This window comes from Hypomesus nipponensis, chromosome 26 (genome assembly GCF_054491055.1).
Source record: "Hypomesus nipponensis isolate SF chromosome 26, ASM5449105v1, whole genome shotgun sequence".
Classification (NCBI taxonomy): Eukaryota; Metazoa; Chordata; class Actinopteri; order Osmeriformes; family Osmeridae; genus Hypomesus; species Hypomesus nipponensis.
The window spans coordinates 5,060,060-5,079,900 of record NC_140386.1 but is presented as its reverse complement, the minus strand read 5'-3'; the positions used below and the strand labels follow the sequence as shown (position 1 = coordinate 5,079,900).

General features: G+C 49.4%; 3 protein-coding genes across 5 annotated transcripts in view; all 3 read right to left on the bottom strand.

The window, feature by feature from the left end:
- Positions 1-3,226, bottom strand: part of syde2 (synapse defective 1, Rho GTPase, homolog 2 (C. elegans)) — a 30,063-nt gene extending 26,837 nt beyond the window's left edge. The window contains exon 1 of one of the 2 annotated variants that reach the window (XM_084692817.1): positions 986-3,226. In XM_084692817.1, the coding sequence (XP_084548943.1) occupies positions 986-3,011 (2,026 nt within the window). In that variant the 5' untranslated portion in view covers positions 3,012-3,226. The remainder of the gene's footprint in view (positions 1-985) is intronic. The other variant, XM_084692818.1, reaches the window with a different exon arrangement.
- A 4,585-nt stretch (positions 3,227-7,811) lies between these two features.
- On the bottom strand, positions 7,812-9,656 carry c26h1orf52 (chromosome 26 C1orf52 homolog). The gene is made up of 3 exons (XM_084692854.1): positions 9,204-9,656; positions 8,668-8,875; positions 7,812-8,557 (listed from the first exon to the last, which is right to left on the bottom strand). Exons 1-3 carry the CDS (start codon positions 9,507-9,509, stop codon positions 8,403-8,405), a joined length of 669 nt encoding a protein of 222 aa, XP_084548980.1. The 5' UTR covers positions 9,510-9,656; the 3' UTR covers positions 7,812-8,402.
- Positions 9,657-11,982: 2,326 nt separating this feature from the next.
- Positions 11,983-19,841, bottom strand: part of ddah1 (dimethylarginine dimethylaminohydrolase 1) — a 40,352-nt gene continuing 32,493 nt past the window's right edge. Inside the window, exons 4-6 of one of the 2 annotated variants that reach the window (XM_084693090.1) lie at positions 18,992-19,111; positions 13,824-13,967; positions 11,986-12,140 (exon numbers count right to left, since the gene is read on the bottom strand). In XM_084693090.1, coding sequence (XP_084549216.1) covers positions 12,024-12,140; positions 13,824-13,967; positions 18,992-19,111 — 381 coding nt within the window. In that variant the 3' untranslated portion in view covers positions 11,986-12,023. Of the gene's footprint in view, positions 12,141-13,823; positions 13,968-18,991; positions 19,112-19,841 lie in introns of both variants that reach the window. The other variant, XM_084693091.1, reaches the window with a different exon arrangement.

Below are 19,841 nucleotides of genomic sequence, written 5' to 3'. Positions count from 1 at the left end.
TCCTGAGCCAACAGCTCTCTCTCCCTCCCCCTGCCTCCCTCTCTCCCTCTCCCTCCCCCTGCCTCCCTCTCTCCCTCTCCCTCTCCCTCTCCCTCTCCCTCTCCCTCTCCCTCTCCCTCTCACTCTCCCTCTCCCTCTCCCTCTCCCTTTCCCTATCCCTCTCTCTCTCTCTCTCTCTCTCTCTCTTTTAGACAAACAGCCAGGTCTTCCGCTGCGCTGCAGAGATCACGCTCTATTTCGAGCAGTACAGCAGAGAGTCAACAAGGCCAAGCACACGCAGCCTGGAGCCTATTTACTCTGGACCGAACTCCCAACCCACCGCAACCACCATGCTGCACTGAGAGAGACACCGACGTGAGAAAATATCGAGTGGTTCAAAAAGAAATACTCATCCACATCTCAAAATACATGTTCTGTTTGCCCTGTACCAAATATCATCTTTCTGTTCTTGTGACAAGCAAATGCAGTTGAATGCAATGAATTCAAGCATTCAAATGATCTCCACATTTCTGTCGCTAGCCAACAAGGAATGTGTTACGCGTGCTGTCAGTGCACATAAGCCCTCATGGTTTCATGATACAGATGCTCTACAGCACGATAAAGGTCTACATCTCATACATACAGGATTATACATAACATCAAATCACATCATGAGCATTCATTCACATTGTTACACCACCACCACCTCCGTAAAACACCGTTGAAACTAAAGAAGAGTTAGTGGTTATTTGTACTACGGTGTGACCCTATGACCAAAGGTGCTAATCGCTGTTAAAAATGGACCTAAATTAGTGTGAAGGAGACCCGCCACCGGTTAAGAGAATCCTACAAAAGGAAAGCAAAGAGTTGAGGCATTCCATCCCTTTGCTTTGCATCCAGAAGAGGACCAACCCCAGATGAGGTTGACATGGGTGAAGGAGGCGGACGGCAACAGTCCCTCTTGAGCTCGGGGCTCCACGACCGCCACTCCAGACGGCTGTCCTACCTGACTGCAGCGCTGACTGGCTCGACGGTGGCGGCGCGCTCGCCTTGCCCCCCCCGGCAGCTCGCCCCGTCTGGGCCCCGGGTTTGGCTGCGGCGGCGGGGCGAGGCGAGGGGCCCTGGATCCGCTGCTTCATCTCCGAGGACAGCAGGCGGCCTTTGTGCATCCACTCCTGCATCTTGTTCACCGTCACGCCGTGGCCTTTGGCCGAGTCTCCCGCGGCACGGCCGCCGCCGCCGTTGGCGCCCGGCCCGCTTCCGAGGGCGTCCGCGCCGTTGTCGGACGACCCGGTCAGGCTGTTGGCCGAGCCGCTGCTCTCACGCAGCCTCGCTTCCTCCAGAAGCGGGTCGGCGCTGCCGGCGCTATCCAACAGCTCGGAGACTCTGACCGGCCGAGCTGTCCCGTCTCCGCCCGCGCCCGCCTCGAGGCTTCCGAGAGCGAAGGCGTCGATGCGGGGTCCGTCAGGGTACTTAATCGCTCCGTCACTGGCCGAGCGTCGCAAGGGAGGTCTGATGTTTGAGGCAGACAGGTTAACCAGACTTTTACTATTCAGTCTGTTCGTCAGACATGGCTCATGGCTCTTACTCAACATGAGGGAGTCTGTGTCGGAACCTTGCGGACTGTGTTCCGCGGAAGACCAAGAGTCACTGTCCACATGCTTGGCAGACGACCTGGAACACAGGCTGTCTTGAGAATGACTGGAGGAACTGGTCTGGTCTAGAAAACCACTGACACCGACTGGACCGTCAAAACTAATATCATGCATGGCGTTTATTAGCAAGTAGTAGGCCTCTTTCAACTGACTCCTTAACCTGTCTGTCTCCTGGGAACTGTTGGTTGCATGTTGCTCACCTGAGTCTGACTGAGTCAATTCTGGTGCTAATTTATCTGACGTTTTTCTATCGTTTGCCAGAGCTCTTTCGGATTCATAAAAGGGTAAGATTTCGTTATCGTAATAATCGTCGTCCTCGCTATCTAACGAGTAATGTCTGATAGGTCCGTCTCTGGTGCATAGAGATGACATGTTAATTTCGCATATCTCCAATTCTGTGGGGAAATATGTTGGGCTCTGAAGATTTGTCACTCTCGCGTCTACCGAATATTGGGCTGAGCTGCCGTAACTCTCAATATTCCTAATCAAAATGTTTTCCTCGGTGTAACTACTCGCCGGTCGATATGTGCAAGGGAAACTTGGCAGATACATATGTGTCCTGTTAGTTGTTACGTTTGTATCCAATAATCCATTGCAGTCTGGGTGATCGTTCACTTTATCTTTTCTGTCATTCAGAGAGACAACATGCTCTGCGTTGAACATAAATTGGAGGCAGGGGTCTGCCCCGTCGCTGAGATTCTTCGGATCTTTGCACACATTTGTTCCACTATTCTTTGAAGCAGAATTCTGACCATCTGTCAATTCAACTACTCTGTTCGCATCGGACCTGGTGTACAAAATGTGACTCCGACTGCTCCCAAACCCAATTGAATCGCCACCGCTATACTGGCGAGGCATGGTGACGAAGTGTTTAATCTGTGCATGCGGTCCTGGTGGCACTTGTTCCATTAAGTAAGGCCCATGTTTATGAATCTTCCCAGTGTCATCCCTATCATTCACCCCGGACTGCCTTTCTCTTTGAAGTGAGACCCCCAAGAGTTCCTCATTAACTCGAGCCCTAAACCCCGAGCCAGCGCTGCCCTGATTGTTCCCCCGGCTAGTGTTGATGTGCATGGTGGCAGCCTCGCGTTGCGGTAGTGCACTCTGAACCACTACGCTGCTATCCAGAACTAGGCGATCCTTCAGTTCAGAAACCCCGTCACTAAAACTCTTGTTACCACCAATGTTCTCAGCCTCACGGCACAGTTCTGAGAGCATAGCTACAGGTTGAGTTTGTGGTTCACGCTCATGCAAAACTTTTTCTTTACCTTCTCTGCCCCCATTAGCTGCAGCGCCGTATCCACCAGCTGTCGTCCCTTTCTTGGATTTCTTCCCCCGAAGTTTTGCTAATAAAGTCCTCCGCAGAGGATCAGCCATTCCTTTCCGCCCGGTGTTTATCCTGTTTCAGCACACTCTCTTCGAAAGGAAGAGACCGAGTTTGATTGCCCTCTCTTCGGTCAACACTCGCCGAGCGCACGGAGTCCTCTCCATTCTCCACTGTCACCTCTACACTGTCCCTCGGTCTCTGCCTAGAAGCCTACAGCATTGCTAGCTAGTTAGCTTGTTAGCTCACTTGCTCAACAGCACCTCTGTCTCCCCTTTCCCTATGTGAGCTCTCTGTCTCCCCCCCTCCTGTGCAGTTCAAATATTTGGAATATTTTCTGGCGTGGGTGATATGCGCAACGTCGTGCGCAAGGACAAGGTAGAAAGGCAATTAGACTGTATTTTTTTCTCAATAAATTGTTAACTAATAATGCAAACTATGAACTTAGTATGCGCTATTGGGCTAAAGCCAACGTCATAGAATGGGTGAGAAAAAATTGTGGCTTATTTTAACGTTTGTTCAACATTGACTAACGTTTTTTTTTTAGTTGAATTGGTGGTTAGGTTCAATTTAATAAAAATGCACCTCTCTTACTAAGTGAAAATACCAAAATTGCACCAACCAGTTTTCATCTACACCTGTCATTTGTAAAAAAAAAATATAATATTTGCTCACAGGAAAAATGTATCCCACAAGTGAGTGAGAGAGGCAGAGATGCAATTACACAGAAAACATAATCACTTTAAACAATTACCACATGAAAAGGGCAGATTTGTATCTTTATTCTCATTCATTCATTATCTTTATCTAAGATGAATCTGAAGTGATCTCCTGACCTCTGTGTCTCCCTGAAGCCCCCAGGGATAGCGAAAATGGCCACAAAATCTTTTAAAACATACTTCACCAGTACCACACACACACACTGACACACACACACACACACACACACACTTGTCACACACAGCCAACATTGCAAACGTGACATACCCCAGTCTTCCTCAGAAGAAGAGACAAGAGTACAATGTCTGAAACGATTGAGAGCCTTTATTGCTAGGAATCCCCCATCATCCCACCGCCACCCCCCTCCGTAAAACGAGATAAGCATCTGTTATTGCTCTGGAGCCATGTAGACCTGACGCCTGTTCGTGCCTCACTGACAGATTAGACCTAGTCTGGGCAGCTATTTACAGGTCAAAGCCTGCAGGCACATGGGAGGAGAGAGAGAGTGAGAAAGAAAGAGAGAGACAGAAGAAAGAGAGAAAGAAAACAAGTGATTGCATTGTACAGAAGAGAAAATGAGTGACTGACTACGACTTGCACCGCGGGTTAGAAGTCAACATATTTTTTTGGGGTGAAATAGTGCACAAGATGATGTAAGGTAAATCATGTTCTAACAACATAGTTTCCTGTCAGAGTTCAGCTGAGCCCATAACTATCTATGAATTGTGTTAAAGTCAACATTGCTTCAACCAATAAGTATACTGTTGGGGTGGAAATAAGCTCAAATGCTATCTGAAAGTCCATGGTCATTTTAAGCTATTGACTCACATTGCTTTCAAAGTCTGAGAGAGACAGTTGCTCTTGTAGTGGGGTCCATGTCAAAAGTTGGAAGTTGCTTCTTGCTTGTCATCTCAAGGTTCTCAGTAGGCTTTGAAAAGGACTGCTGTGGTTATCTGAAAATCTTGGGATATTATAATAATAATACATTTTATTTTCCAAGGCGCCTTTCTCGGCAGTCAAGGACACCGTACAGAGGTATATAAAAAAACATTAAAACCAGTAGAAAAATTTGAAATACAACAACATTAAAAACAACAGAAGGAAGCAGTGCAAATGACATTACGTGGAACAGGCAGTAGTAAAGAGATGTGTTTTGATTTGTAATGGGGGAATTAATCAATATTTCTGAGTTGGGGTGGCAGTGAGTTCCAGAGATGGGGAGCAGAGCGACTGAATGCTCTACTCCCCATGGTGGTGAGACAGGCAGAGGGGCTGAATGCTCTACTCCCCATGGTGGTGAGACGGGCAGAGGGGCTGAATGCTCTACTCCCCATGGTGGTGAGACGGGCAGAGGGGACAGACAGGTGCATGGAGGAAGAGGATCTGAGGGGCGACATCTTACAGCACTGTTAGACCTCGACCTGGTCCAAACCCTTTGAACTAACAATTCACATTGTGCGCACAAGTTCAACGAATCCAACTTTGCACTCATGATGAACCCAAGGAACTTCGTAGAACCCAAGAAACACCCAAAACACCTAGCAGCCCCGAGCTATTTCGAGTTCCTAAACGGATTCGCAAGCGGGAAAAGAGGAGGCTTTTCCTTTTGACGTGTTCTATTCTCAGGTCTTTGTGATGGCCGAGGCAGAACATCTGCTTAGCTGGCTGCCATTCAGGCCTGCTTGACTGGCGAGTAAATGAGAGAGAGGGGTCTTGTGTGAGAAGCAGTGTAGGGTTGAGAGTGTGGGGATAGGAGGTCTTGCAGCTGTTGGGGCTCTCCTCCCGATGGCAGCCTATTGTTCCCGGACTCTCCCCACGGTTTATTGGCCTTCCCTTTTGGAAATGCGCACCACAAGTAAATTGATGTCCTTGACCACGTAGTCTTTCTCAGGGTGTAAATTAGACTGGATCCCTGTCAGGACTGGCGTTGCCAAGGGACGCCTTTGTGCTTCTGAGCCACCATTCTTTTCATAAGCATCCCGCCATATTCAGCTCCGGAAAATATGTGAGGAATGGACACATACCTTTACGATTATTTCCCAAATTGTTCAGGCAAAATGATCCAAAGTTGCCAAATGAGACACACATTATATGACAATTGATCTGAATTCCCTTTGAAAGTATTTAAATTGACCAGTGACCCTGTGACACAGCATTTGACATGGAGGAAGAACCCTATATACTCATAACACAGTAGATGTGACACCCAAAAAAATTCCCCAAGCAAGGCAGTGAAGTATCTACAGTACAAGCTTCTGGTGCTTGTGTCAGGTAATTAACCTGCTCCAGCCACTTAAACCTCTTAAGGCATGACAGGACAGGGCAGAGATACCTATCTCTCCCATTACTGGCCTGGCTAATGCTCTGGCTACCACTACCCCCCTTCCCACCCCTCCTTCTGCCAGCCCCCTGCCCTGCCTTTGTCTCCACTCTGCTTTATCAACAGACATCCATTGACATGTTTATCATGACAGAGGTCAGACTCCCTGTCTCTCGTCTCTCTCTGCTACTGTTCCCCCATTTCAGTGGAGTCTGGCTCCACTGGGGTGACTGAATAAAGACCTTCCCCTGGATCCTCTGACTGGGAGCCTCATTGCCTGTGAGCCTGTTCCGCCTCGCCCCGAAAAGTGAATACTGACCCTTATATCGCCTGAAGTAAGGGCAGGTGGATAGGGAATCGTGGAACTGGTCATTTCACCTCCCCCCTCTCACACACACACGCACACCCAAAACATAATCATTAAGATGATTATGTTGTACATTGAGATAACGCACAGTACTTTGGACGTGCACAAAGCCGAACATGTGGTCGCCTTACATGAAATGCCCCAAATCCGGTATGGCATTCCCCCACAACATCTGTTTTAGGCCTTCCAGGCCAGCCAGTGGTGTGAAAAGCAACTGTTTGCTTCTAGAAAACATCTGCCCCAGGCCCCTGAGTGTGAAGAGACGATTCAGCACCCAGGCATTCCCTGCAAGCCACATTGACAGCTCTCTATCCTTACACTTAGCAGCACTAAGGGCATAAATATAGAGCCCCGAAGCAGATAACAGCACCAGCCAAAAGCAGGGATTAAGCTCCCCCCCCCTTCGCTGCCCAGTGTCAACCCCTTCACCTTACAGTAATGTGCGTAAACGTCACACTTATTCATTGCCAAGTGCCAAAAGTGATCCATTAGCAATGGTGGAGTGAAAGTACATGAAATGTGAGTGATATTTCAAAAATACATCAATATGTTTACAACCGAAAGGCCCCACTATGGCTCGTGTACACAGCCAGTGTGTGGCTTACTGAGCACGTCCAGTCTGTGACAGAGCAGCTTATGAAATATACACTAAAAATCGTGTTCATACTGGCCAGTCTTTTACAGTGGAAAACAGTCAAACGCTAAACATATATTTTCAGTCACCCACTTCTCAGCTCAGTTCCTGGAGACCATTATCACTTGTTTTCCTGGAAAATACCACTGAAAATGAGGCATTCTTGAACACTGATAGATGCATCCCGATATCCATTTATCATACAGTGAGTCAGGCGAGAAGAGTTATTTGTTCACAAATATGCCCGATAAAATCTCAAGCCCTGCTGCTGCGTTACGTTTCAGACATGGCCAGGCACATACCTGGATACTGGAATTTTATCAAAAGCATATTCACTAGTATTTCCTGTCAACGGACGATGACAGATAGACCCGGAATGCCTCTGATCACAAAACCGTTGCAAGCAAGTAACAGAAACAACCCTTTATTTTTTTTCTTGGGCAAAGTGCAGGAACCCCATTATTTTTGCTCCATTGCTTGCTAAAAATGTTCATGCACATCAATCAGAAGGACTCCTGACATAAAGCTATGAGTATAAAAACAAGTCCAGATAAATGGAATATTATTGGATACAAGGCCACAGACAGAATTGTATCTGTGTCATACTGAATACAAAAAGATTTGAGAAAGAAATTCTGAATGTATGAAAAGCCCTTCTAAAGAAGCGTGTGCCATTGATATGTTCTCACATCAAGATCACAAAATTGATTGAGCATTAAGACTTTAACACATTTTATCTTAAACAAAATGTGTTAATTAAGATACAGCCCTAATATTTTGATTAGTGACAAAAAATGACAGCCCTCACGAAGTTATACAACCGTACACTATTTATTGCATCATTTGTGTAATACAGAGGCATTTAAAACCAACCTACTGTCAACATGTGGTTGAGTGTAAAATATGGCAAACATGAAAGGGCAAAATACAATAGTGGCTCTGTTGCGCCATCTAGTGGAAAGTAGTAAATTGTTATTTTCATGTCAGAATCCCGTCAACACAATAATCAATAAAAATAATTCAATATCTTACATCAAATACTTTGCTACTCAAAAATAAAAGTTGCCATATAAAAATAAGTTTGCTCATGTGTGAGGGACATTGATGTAAATGGGGCCTCATCTATACCATTGAACAAGAGAAACACCCGCACACAGACTGAAAACAGGTTTCCCTCCAGTCAGAGTATTCTACTCATGAAAAGGAGTTCAAACCAAGTTAGGATGTATCACAACAACAACGTCTATTAAATATATCCTGGATAGACAGGGTAGACAAGCACTTTTTAACCAGGGGCTGGTCACAGAGGAGAGGAGTGTCTGGGGCAGAGCTTCAGGAAAGTCACTGAGGATTAGTGGACCCAGACACAAATTGAGGCCCATGCTTCATGGAGGACTTAGGCCTCACTCGGCATTCTGACGGAGGATTCTTTTCTCTTCTTCGACAAAGCTCTTGTCAGAGGTGGCTTGTCCCATATCCCTCTTCCTCTTCTCCTTCTGCTGGAAGCTCTCCACCCGTCGCTTCTTGGCTGACAACGACTGCGATTTATCCTCCCCGTCTACACAGGGAAAGGGGACATGAACAAATCACTCGACAGAGAAGTCACACCAGTCGACCACGTCCAACGTGCGCGGCCCTATGCGGGCCCTCGGCGGTCGCAGTGCTCACCGGAGTCTGAGAGCTGCTCCTCTTCGGGCACGAAGATGGCGTTGCCCGTGTGAGGCTTGGGCGCGTCGTCGCCGTTGTCTTCGTACACGTTAGACCACTTGATGGCCATATCCATCCCAAGGGGGGCTCCCTTCTTCTTCTCCTCGGTAGCGTAGGTCTGGGGAGGGGGGACGGCGTTGGTCTTCCATGGTTTGAACTCTTTGGCGGGCTGCAGTGCAAGGAGTGGAGAGAAATTTCGTGAAGTGTAGGCCTATTTCATCGTGAGTAGGTCACGCACAGCAAAAGAGGGCCAATCCATGCATAACACCGTGCATGCTGTGAACATTTAATTTAGGCTACTAGGCACTATGGCACAGGTATGGCAACGAGGTGAAGTATACACACAGGTCAAAGACGTCCAGTGCACATTTTATTCTTGTCAAGTGCAGCTGCATGCAAACACATGCATGTGGTTTCTATCTAGAATCCAAATGTATCGAACCAGTAAAATCATCTGTAAAATCATCCAGCTATTTAGTTACAATTGCCAGGCCTACCTCTTCAGGGGCTTTAACAGTGCGACTCTCCCAGTCTATTTGTTTATTCAGTGGATTGTAGAGAAAAGACGGTTTGGACACCGATTTAAACAGATCGTCAGGTTTCGGCAATGGAGCTCCACTTGATCCCCTCTTGGTGCCCTGTTGGGGAGATTTCCCTCCACTCCCAGAGGCAGCAGTCCCCTCTTTTTTGCCCGATTTCTGTCGGTCCTCATCCGAATCGCTGCTATTGCTGTCGCTACTATCACTCAGGTCATCGTAGCTTGAGAAGAAATGGAAGGAGTCGGGTTTCTTTTTATCAGACATATTAAACAGATGATTGCAGAAGCTGGTTTAGAGGTAGAAAGACCTGTGCGATATTATTCAGTCTATGGCTTTTTATATATTTACTCCGACTTTACTCCATTTTGAAATAAGCTGCGCCGAAGACGTAACAAGTTGTGGGGAACGTAAAGGAGACGCGTTGCCGTAAAACAGTCCAAATGAAGTCGTAATTTTACGGAACATTTTCTCCCAGTCCTGTATGGTACGGTTATATATGGTTCCATCCTCAAGTTTCTTAAATTAGTCATACTGTAGGATGAAAATAAAATACAAGGCATGGGTTTGCCGTTGTTCTACAGCGACACTGTTCATCTTAGAATGGCTCATACCTATTTGGCCACTGGAGGGCGATAGAGGGCTTTTTATCTTTATAACTTTTCATATGCAAAATGTTCGCACACATCTACACTTTGTCAACCATAAAAACAACACACAAAATATTGATTGTTTAATTTTATTGTACAAGGTGGATAAACAGCTCAAATCAGGATGGAGGGCAAGAGGGTAATTAATAAATGCTAAGCTCCGGCACAAAACAATTGCTAAAACCAAACAAAACCGAGTACCTAAATAACACACAATGTCATGACTCATGTATGTTAGGGAAATAAATCACCTTAAACATAACAATTACGGATAAATTAAGTAAATATCTCCATTTGAGCTGACCACATGCACCAGGCCAATACTGCTTCCCCCTGTAAGTGTGTGAGCTCTGAGCTGGACACACAGCAACTATGGTATCATCACCAGGCCTGCCAAAGACCTCCTGTAAAATATACTGCTAGTGTCACAAATTACGCTTTTTAACGGCAGGTCATTGGACCCCATTGCCAGACTGTATGATATCACTGTCATAAATTTCCCCAGAAATGTCTATGAGGCAATAGCACCGAGAAAGAAAAAAGAGAGCGAGCGAGTTTAAGAGAAAATGAGTGTTTACTGGCTTACAAGCCCCTCTTCCAAAAGGAATTCTTTCCATGTTTCATCACGGTTCGCTCGCCCCTCCCCGAGCGGCCGCGGTGCACATCGGCGCGGGCTGACAAGCACGGGGAACGGGACCGCCAGTGACGTCACTTCCTCTGAGGACAATGTTTTCATCGGCATCGCGCCGCGCGACAAAAGGTGTCAGTGAAATGAGAATAAGCCCAATGTGTGCAGACTCTGTGTGCATATGCCTGTGTGTGCCGGGATCCGATCAGTGAGTCATCGCTGGGAATGTTCTGGTCCTGGAACTCACAGGGATAAGGCAATGTGGGGAAGAGATCCTTATGAACACTAGTACACAGCTGTCATTGGCCGCCAACAACGTGGTAAACATGCTGGAAGAATTCTGGTTGCGGCCCTGTGGAGTGTACCATCTCTCCAGCATGGATAACAGTTGGTGTCCGATCATATGGTATGACCCACAGCTTACATCAATTTCACAGTATGTGCCAAGACAAGGAGTGCAAAAAAACAATAGAGGCTGTAAAAACAGTTGGCACTGGTATCTTCACTGCTGGGAATATCCGTCAGATCATTTCAGATTTGAGCACGCAGTGGTTGCGAGGCCACGCTTGTTGGTAAGGGCTACATGGTGGCAATAAAGTCCAAACGAGTGACATTAAAAGCCCACATTACAAACAGGGCAGGGACACATTCAGCCCCGACACAAGTTGGGGGTTTATGTCATGAAAGTTTAACAAGGGGAGTCGGTCCTCATTGACGCTGGATGGAATAACAAGCACCACCATCACAGCTGGGGACCCATCAACAATCACGTTAGATAGTTAATCATCAGTTCTGAGGTCAATTAAATGCATCTGTTGAGTAAAGAAAAAACACCTTAAAGGCCAAATTATTTCCTTATTAATTTCATCGGCGGTTAATTAATTTAACTTGATGGTGTCCTCACAAAAATAGCTTCCTATTGGTGCGATGAGAGTCTAAAAATAAATCATTACAAATATATAGACCACTCGGCAGTTAGACAGTCATTATAATTTTGTCTTGCTGTATCTGTGTTAGTACATTTAATAGACCTACTGCACTATGCATTCAAACAACTTGAGCTGTCCTGCTTTAAAAAAAGCTTCTATCAATCATGTTAATCAACACTGCAGTGTTATAGCTTCTTAGAGATTTGTAAACGTTGACCAGCAAGCACAAGGATTGATTTACACAAGTACTCTAAGACAGAGAAGGGGGTTAGGTGTTTAGTGTGTGTAGAGCAGGAGGTCTCTCAACATGGCATGCTGTCACTTTCCTGCACTGCGCTACTGATTCGGCATCTGCTTTCATGTCCTTACTCAAACCCCATAACCAATGGCCAGTAACTACAGAAAACAAAATCAGATCCCAAATCAGTTGCGTGTGCAGGAAAGGGATGGTTAACCACTGGGAATCGTCACTAAACTGCCCTGACCCGATGTTGAGAACATGATGCTACCACACCGGGGGAGGGACCAAGACACCCCAACCCCCCCCCCTCCCGCCTCCCCCTTCTGAGCATGCTCAGATGTTGGCCGTCTTGTTGATGAGCACGGAGCAGCAGGTGAGGGCTCCGTCCACTTTCACCTTCTCCATGTTGGACACCGGGATCAGCATGTGGTCCTTCAGCTTCTCGAAGACCTACAGGGACCCCCGGGGAGGGGGGAGGAGGGAGGGAGGGGGGGAGGAGGGAGGGAGGGAGGGGGGAGGGAGGGGGGTGGGGGCAGAAGAGAGGAGAGGACAGACCGTGACTGGAGGACCACAGGAAGCGTTTCGAGTGTTTTACCTGTTCACGCCACGGCGCCTCGTCTTCCGAGAAGCCAATGGCTGAAGGGTCCCGAACGAACGCGTTCAGAAAAAAAGTTCCCTGTCTTTTGCAATAAGAGTGAGAACTATTACGACATCCCAAAAGGCCCCCATAAAGCAATGTGTCACTCTGCGCTGTTACTATTTTTTTTTTCTTCTCTTTTCCAGAAGAAAAACCTGTGTTTTCCTACTAGCCTTCCAGGCCAGGATCCCTTTCTCTCTCACACTCTGACTACCCTCTGGCCTGTGATGCTGGGCCTGGGCTTGTCCAACCAGCAGGGACCTAAGGTCACAGACTAGCCAATCGCATTCTCTGTTCCTAACGCACCGGGTCCTACTGTTGCCTTCCTATGGGGCTGTTCGTGTTAAGACAACTGAAGGCAGCGATGCTAACCATAAATGAGAAATTGCGCTTCTGCCAAGCTGGAACATAACCCGCCTTTTACAGCGTCAGTCTCCCCGAAAGAGTCTCTTTTTTTTTATGGGAGTCTGAGCCCACCAGCTGGGTTCTTATTACTAAGGTATGAATGTAGAAGGAGGGTGGGAGCGGGTGGGGGGGGTAGGGGTGGGGGGCAAGACTGCCCTGGCCGGGTGGGGGGTGGGGGTCGTTGGGGGGGGGGGGGGGTTACCGTATTTCACAAAGGCCTTTGTGTGTTCCGACTTCTTTATCTACTCGGTCAAGATGCCCCCCCTGGACTACCCCCCACTTCATGACCCTGTCATGCCCCCCCCCTTCCACCTCCCCAGCCCCCCAACCCTCTCTTGTGACCTCCTGCCTTTGTTCAAGGAGGGCTGTTATGTAACTGCGCACGGCTAAAAATAGCCCCCCTAGACCTGGGGTATTAGGGTAAAAAAAGTTCAGTCTTAGAAAGCAGCAGCCTTACAGAAGACCCAACGTTGAGCTGACTCGCATCCAACGTCTGCCTTGTCTCACTGTGCGGTGACAGTTCCCAAGAGGATTTCTTTTTCTTCTTCAAAACCAACCACAGTCAGCGCTGCTGCACAGCATGGGCACGCGAAACGTGTGTGTGTGTACGCTATGTGTGCGGGCGAAAGAAAGAGTTCTGTGTGACTAACTTACACAACCAAACACAGTACTCACTAATCTTCTGCAGGAGACGGCAGGATTTTATAAGGTTCGAGTCAAACTCCCTTTCAGTCGATCATCCGGAAAAATATTGAGCTCTTGGGAGACTCAACGGTCATTCTGCACCCAAAAAGGCATAATTTCCCAAATTCTTCACTCTATAAATAAATGCTGGAGTTTGTTTCTGACCACAGGGTACATTCTGAGGTTTCGGCGCTGTCTCTGAAGATTGCAGGGTGTTGGCTTTGGTCGTGTGTGAATGGGGAGTTCATCGGATGTGTTTGCGACGGCTTGTGACAGAGGTATCCTAATGGTACGGCTGCGCCCTCATTTTCCGGAACCACAACAGAGCATGAGACGATCGCATCTCATTCTGAGGCACAGTGGTGCGTGGGCTTTGAGAAGGCCCTGCGTGCGTGTGCGTGCTTTACCTTGGCACTCCCTGGGAACTCTTCTGGCGTGCAGTGCAGAAGAACATGGCCTTTGCTGGGCAGGTTCATGTAGATGCAGTTGGCTGCTATGTCGTCGGGCACCGTCAGCTTGTCATAGCGATGGTCACTCATCTGCTGCATGATCTGAGAGACGAGACAGGCCCGGGGGGTGGGGGGGGGGGGGGGGGGGGAGCAAGCCGTTAGGCACAAACCTCACGCTGTGGGACGTCGAAAGGCGGCTGGAAAAAGCGAGTCTATATGCTGTCGCTCCAAACCGCTATCTAGGCCTGGGCCTTAATGGAGAACACAGGATAAGACAGACATTCTTTCGCAGCAGATGTCATGTTATTTATGTAATCTGATGGTCTGGGGAGAAGGACACGGCGGCGCTTTCTGCCAAGTGGAAGTCAAAGCGGCGAGGATGTTATGACCAGAATGCGGGGCAGGTGTCTCCAAATGTTTATGAGCAGAACATCTGCGGATACCTAGGGAGGAAGAAGGTGGGGAGGGCCGGGAGCAGAGGAACAACATTCGGGAGGTATTTCGAGACGTGGAGAGCGTGAGATCTCCACCAGATATGGACTCGCGGTCCCCGCGTCCTCTCCCGCCTGCCTCTCTCTCTCTCTCTCTCTCTCTCTCTCTCTCTCTCTCTCTCTCTCTCTCTCTCTCTCTCTCTCTCTCTCTCCTCTACCCCACTCCCCTCTCCTCCACCCCACTCTTCTGTCTCTCTTCTACCTCTCTCCCCGCCGACTCCCTCTCCTCTCCCCCCACTCCCTCTCTCTTCTTCTCCATCTGTTCCCCACTTCAATATCATGCAGAGAGAGGCTGGCCGGTATAGAATAGAGAAGGTTAAGGTTTGAGGGCCGGTTGTGAGTGATTGTGGTCGTCCGTGATTATAAATCTCGGAGAGAACTTGACCCCTCGCAGCGTTCCTTGTCTTCCTCGGTGGTTTATGTGCACAATGGGCTTTGTGGCCGGCCAGGCCGGCGTTAACACATTCCAGTCTACCCTGGGGCCCGCCAGGGCTGGAGGGGGGGGGGGGCTGTATCTCCCACATCTGCCCCTGGAGGGGTTCAGCGAAGGACCACAAACACCTCAGATCACGCCAGTGTGTTGCGTGTGTGTGTGGGTCTGTTGCGTGCGTGTGTGTGTTGCGTGATCGCGGCGGCCCTCAAAGAAAAACCCTGACCATGTGCGTGACCGCGGGGCTGAAGCTCTCACACACGGGGGGGGGGGGGGGATTAGCTGTCCGGATGGGGAGCTGAAGGAACGGCTCCCCCACCTCAAACATCGGCCCCTCTCGCTCCACAACGTTCCCAGAGCCCCTCTCCTCTCGCCAATCAAAGTGGCGCCGCGTCGCACGCTAATTGACGACGGAGAGCGCGATGAAACCTGAATCCGGGTCCGCGTCTCACGCCACTTCGTCGAGGGTTTCGAAGAGGCTGGGGAGGGCCACGCCCGAAGAACTGGGACGCAAGAGCGGGATTACGTGGCCGTTCGTCCATTTGGAGGATGTTTTGGGGCTGTCCAAAAGGTCTTACTGTTGGCCCGAGTGCAGTACTGTGTACGAGTGCATCAACATCACGAGTTCACATTATACCATGAGAAGAAATATGCTGTGTAACATATCGTGCCCTGAGAGTAAGGGTTTGTGAGTAGACCAGAGTGATCCACAGTAGATTGTCTCAGCAAGATACATAGGAATTATTTTTAAAGGAAAAATATTTTTCTGTCAGGCAAATGCTGAATCCAGATTTCTGTCCTACGCTTGTAGCAGCATTACTGTTTTTGCTCTCAGCACAACCCAAGAAAAGGCTTTTTTTTCTTCTTCTTTTCATGATGAGCATTTTACAACGTTAGCCTTTAGCTTGACGCATTCTCTCCTGTCGCTCTCCACAAGCACACCGGCCAGGCGGAGGACGGCGACTGAGCTCTGGACCAATGTCTGTGCAGCTTCTCGACAATGCCGTTACGATGAGATACGGCGACTGGAATGTGCACCGTCATCGTTGCTCGACAAAAACATTTACTGGAAGGTCATGAAATATTCTCAGAGCAACGAAGAAATGCCATGCAACAAAAGAGTGCCGACTATTTATTGTGGCGAATTCCTTTCTACGACGATCACCAGAACACGGTGTGTTTTGGATCACACTTGAATATTTGTAATGTTCACACAGTAATCTCTCCTTAGCAGCCTTTTAAAACTGTTTTTTTTTTTTTTACAATGGCTCTTTTCATTGGTGGGTTTGGGTTAGAGCAACACAAACAAAATAGTTGCTAGCCAAAATGCTTCCAAGCTGTAATGCTTGAGGGACCTGGGGTGTGTGATTATGAGTATGTATAATAGCTTCCTGTTGAAGTCATTATTTGTGATTGGTCTTTGACACATATCTTTACCCTGAGAACACCCCGTGATTGGCTAATGCCCTGTGTTTATTCCGAGCCCCCTGAGGCGCCTAATCAGGAAACAGAAAGCAGGAATGACCTGCTGCTACCGCTCTGGTGCTGCCCTGTGGTGTGGGTCCGCATCCAGACTTGGAGGGGGGGGGGGGGGGGGGGCGTGGAGGGCGAGGGGGGGGGCTGGGCTGGGTTAGTCGAAGGGGCGGTCTGGGAAACAGGCCCAGTGGTGAGCCGGAATCAGGTCTGCTCGCTCGAAAAAGCGTGCGTGAGAGAGAGAGAGAGCGCGGTGAGAGCTCCGCAGCCGATGACAGCGAGCGAGTATTTGAGGAGGATGACTTCACGGTTGAGGCTGGGCGGTGACAGCAGTGTGTGGGGGGGGGGGGGGGCGGCGATTGTTATGAGTACGTCTGGTTGATGGAATTCATCCGGTCAGGGATCTCATCTTGGGAGGGCTAAACATAGCGAGAATGTGTTCAGAACACACACGGCGAAGGACGCCGGCGTACACAGTCGCACGCTCCCGGCGTAAACACACGCGCGCGCGCTCTCTCTCTCTCTCGTTCACACAGTCCACATTCTCTCTCCCACACACACACTCTCTTAAATCACACATGCACACTCTCTCCCACATACACTCTCTCTTGGCCACACACCCACACACTCTCTCCCACACACTCTCTCTGTCTCGTTCACACACCCACTTTCTACTTCTCTCTCTTACTCAGACACTCACTCACTCACTCACTCACTCACACACACACACATTCGAGACCATTTGGAGCGTACAGCATCATAAAGTCACGACCCTCGTATCTCCAGACATAGCAGCAGAGTTCAGTGGAGTCTGGGTCGGCTATCCGCGATGCTTTGGGCCAGTCGATGTACACCTTCCGCACACCCCGTCCTCACCCCTGCTAGAACCACCCGGCACTGTCTTGTTTCTTATCACCGCCAGGGTTGTTTCGCTCACAAGCATCCAGCTGGAGAGCATCCAGGCAGCCAACCCTTGTCATCATGAAAGCTCCATTCACGACGACCTCTCGACGTTCATTAAAGTACGCATTCACGAGATCCTGCCCCTGCCATAAGAACATGACCTCGTAAAAAGAATCCTGGGTAGGCCTTGATTAGCGGCGCTCGAAAACCAGAGCTAATTGCATAGCCACAGGGCTGACGTGAGCTGCAGTTCGGAGTGTTGAAGGGGCCTGTGATTAAAGCTCTCCAGTAGCTGATTAACAAACAGGGTGGATATCTGAATGGCGTTTCGCTTTACCATGAGTCAATTAACGATTACGTACTATGAAACGTAATCAGCGGACCACAACAATTTGGGGATGTTAGTTTGGTTTGATAGGTGGGTTTGGACACCGAGCAACATGAACTGTTTTAATTCATCTGATTGATGAGAGTATTGTGCTTAACATGGGATTTGATCCCGGTTGCATAGTGTGTTTGTCGATGGTTCCTTTGGGCTGGCTGAGGGTTTTCCAACCCTGTGCAGCTTCTCAGCCAGTAGGGGGCGATGTTTGACTGGAGGCAACAGAGAGGCCTAGCCACTGAGAGGAAGGCCTGCATTTGTGTGCATTTTTTAAGGCTTGACTCCGGCCCCTTTGTCACCTGCCAGGGTTCCATGGCAATGTTCAGCCGCACGCAACAGTTGAAGAGTCGGCCTACCGTGTTGACGTGGGAATCCTGGAGGCTCGCCTTGGCGACCTGCGGCTCTTCCGCCAAAGCGAGCAATGTGTCGCGGTCGAAAGTGTTCGCCCCGGGTCCGTCGCCATGACGCACATCCACAGCCAGGAAGGTGATCCGAGGTCTGTCGTTGGCTAAGCTCTGTCGGTGCACAAGCGGCTCCATGGACGCCAGGCGACGAAGGGATCGACGGCAGCGCGATCCAACTGGAGGCAGAGCGCCCCCGATGTCGACCGCGATCCCACCGACGAACGACCCACAGCGCAAGGAGGAATCGAGAGGGATTTCGACCTGACACGATCACAGAAGGGGAACCTGCTTTCGTTCGGCGAGGGGGGAGGTGGTGAGGCGGCAGTGGTGGGGTTTCTGTGTCAACACGTGCGGTGTCTCGTCTTGCAGAGTCACGTAGGCTGAATGCCTGAGAGGGACTGAGGAGCGCACGGCGGTACACACTCTGACACGCGGCCAAACGCTGGCGTCCGACCAAAGAAAACCGAGCGAGAGAGGAACGCATCGCGCTGGCGTCGCAGGTGGCTGTCGATGGCTGTAGTTCCAATCCAGAGGTTTTGGGGGTTGAGGCCACGTAAATAAGACTACAAATTCCAACTGAACCTTGAAGCGTCGATCTAGCTGGGGGCCTAGGAGGTGGCCTTTAAAGATACCTGCCATCAATGCAACTAGAATCTTCTGTGGTAAAAATAAATACATAAGCGATGGACTTAACCTTCACTTGTTTCTCACGAAGAAGCTCGGAGTTTTCTGACTCGCTGCACATTTAGAACATTCTAGAGATCAGTTTAGTTTGAGTGTAATGTAAGGGAGCGCTGTGTAGGGGGGTATCATAGCTATTTTGCATGGTCATGTTTTCCTGTTTGAGCTTATTGGAACAGCCATGAACAGAGTTGGAATGAAACACGGGAGTGTGAGGGTTTAGCTTCGAAGGTGACGGGGGGGTGGGGGGAGCCTACGACAGCACTGTTCTCTCCAGAAAACAAAACAAACGCACAACATACACACATGAAACACTCAAACCACACGGCAACACAACCCCACAGTCACACAAACAAACATACCTTCAATGCTTTCTGGGCCGGTTCGCTGGACCCTATCACGATGAGCCCTGGGCCCCCCATGCTGCAGAAACTCTTGAGGTGCAGCCCTTCCAGCACGGGGACCGTGGATACGGCATAGTCCTGCAAGGGAAACTCATTACTTATTTAGCAGACGCTCTTATCCAGAACGACGTACAGTAAGTACAGGGACATTCCCCCCGAGGCAAGTAGGGTGAAGTGGACACAACATCATTTGGCACGGCGGGGAATCGATCCGGCAACCTTCTACTTACTAGCCCGACTCCCTCACCGCTCAGCCATCTGACACCCCTGAAAACACAACCACATCCTCACGGGCAAAGCACACACCACTGGATGCGAGACAAAACAGAGCTGACAGACTCCTAGATGGGGAACACATGGAAGAAGCAGGTTCTTAGGTAAGTTGATGTCGCCTGGCTGCTGGAGAGGGGTGAGGTGTCAGGGTCTCTTCTCTCGCGGAGCGTGTCGTTTCAGACTCGGCGGAGGCCGTCGTCCTGATTGGGTACACGTCGGAGCACGACGTCGGAGCTGTTCGTCTGCGGTCTCTCTCGCACGCGCGAGACACGCAGCGTTTTCCTGAAGAGTGTGGAACGTGCGAAAACTCCTCTCGTCGTGGATTCCTTTATTCTGCCCCCGAGCTCATTGGCTGGAGTCGGATCAATCAAAACTGCCGCTCCACTGAGCCGTCCCGGTTTGATGTGAACGGACGAGCGGCGCTAAGAAGCCGCTCTTTCGCGAGAAACCTCCAGTTGGGAGAAGACGGGAGGTGAGTAGGGTCTAAACCCTGGCCTTATCGCTAGACACGACAATGTCACCCACTTTACAGCCC

Excerpts from the sequence above, each read along its gene's own strand:
- c26h1orf52 (XM_084692854.1), bottom strand. The coding sequence starts at position 9,509 with ATGTCTGATAAAAAGAAACCCGACTCCTTCCATTTCTTCTCAAGCTAC. Across the intron at positions 8,876-9,203 it reads CTGTTAAAGCCCCTGAAGAG|CCCGCCAAAGAGTTCAAACC; the intron begins GTAGGCCTGGCA and ends CTTGCACTGCAG. Across the intron at positions 8,558-8,667 it reads GGAGCAGCTCTCAGACTCCG|ACGGGGAGGATAAATCGCAG; the intron begins GTGAGCACTGCG and ends TTCCCTGTGTAG.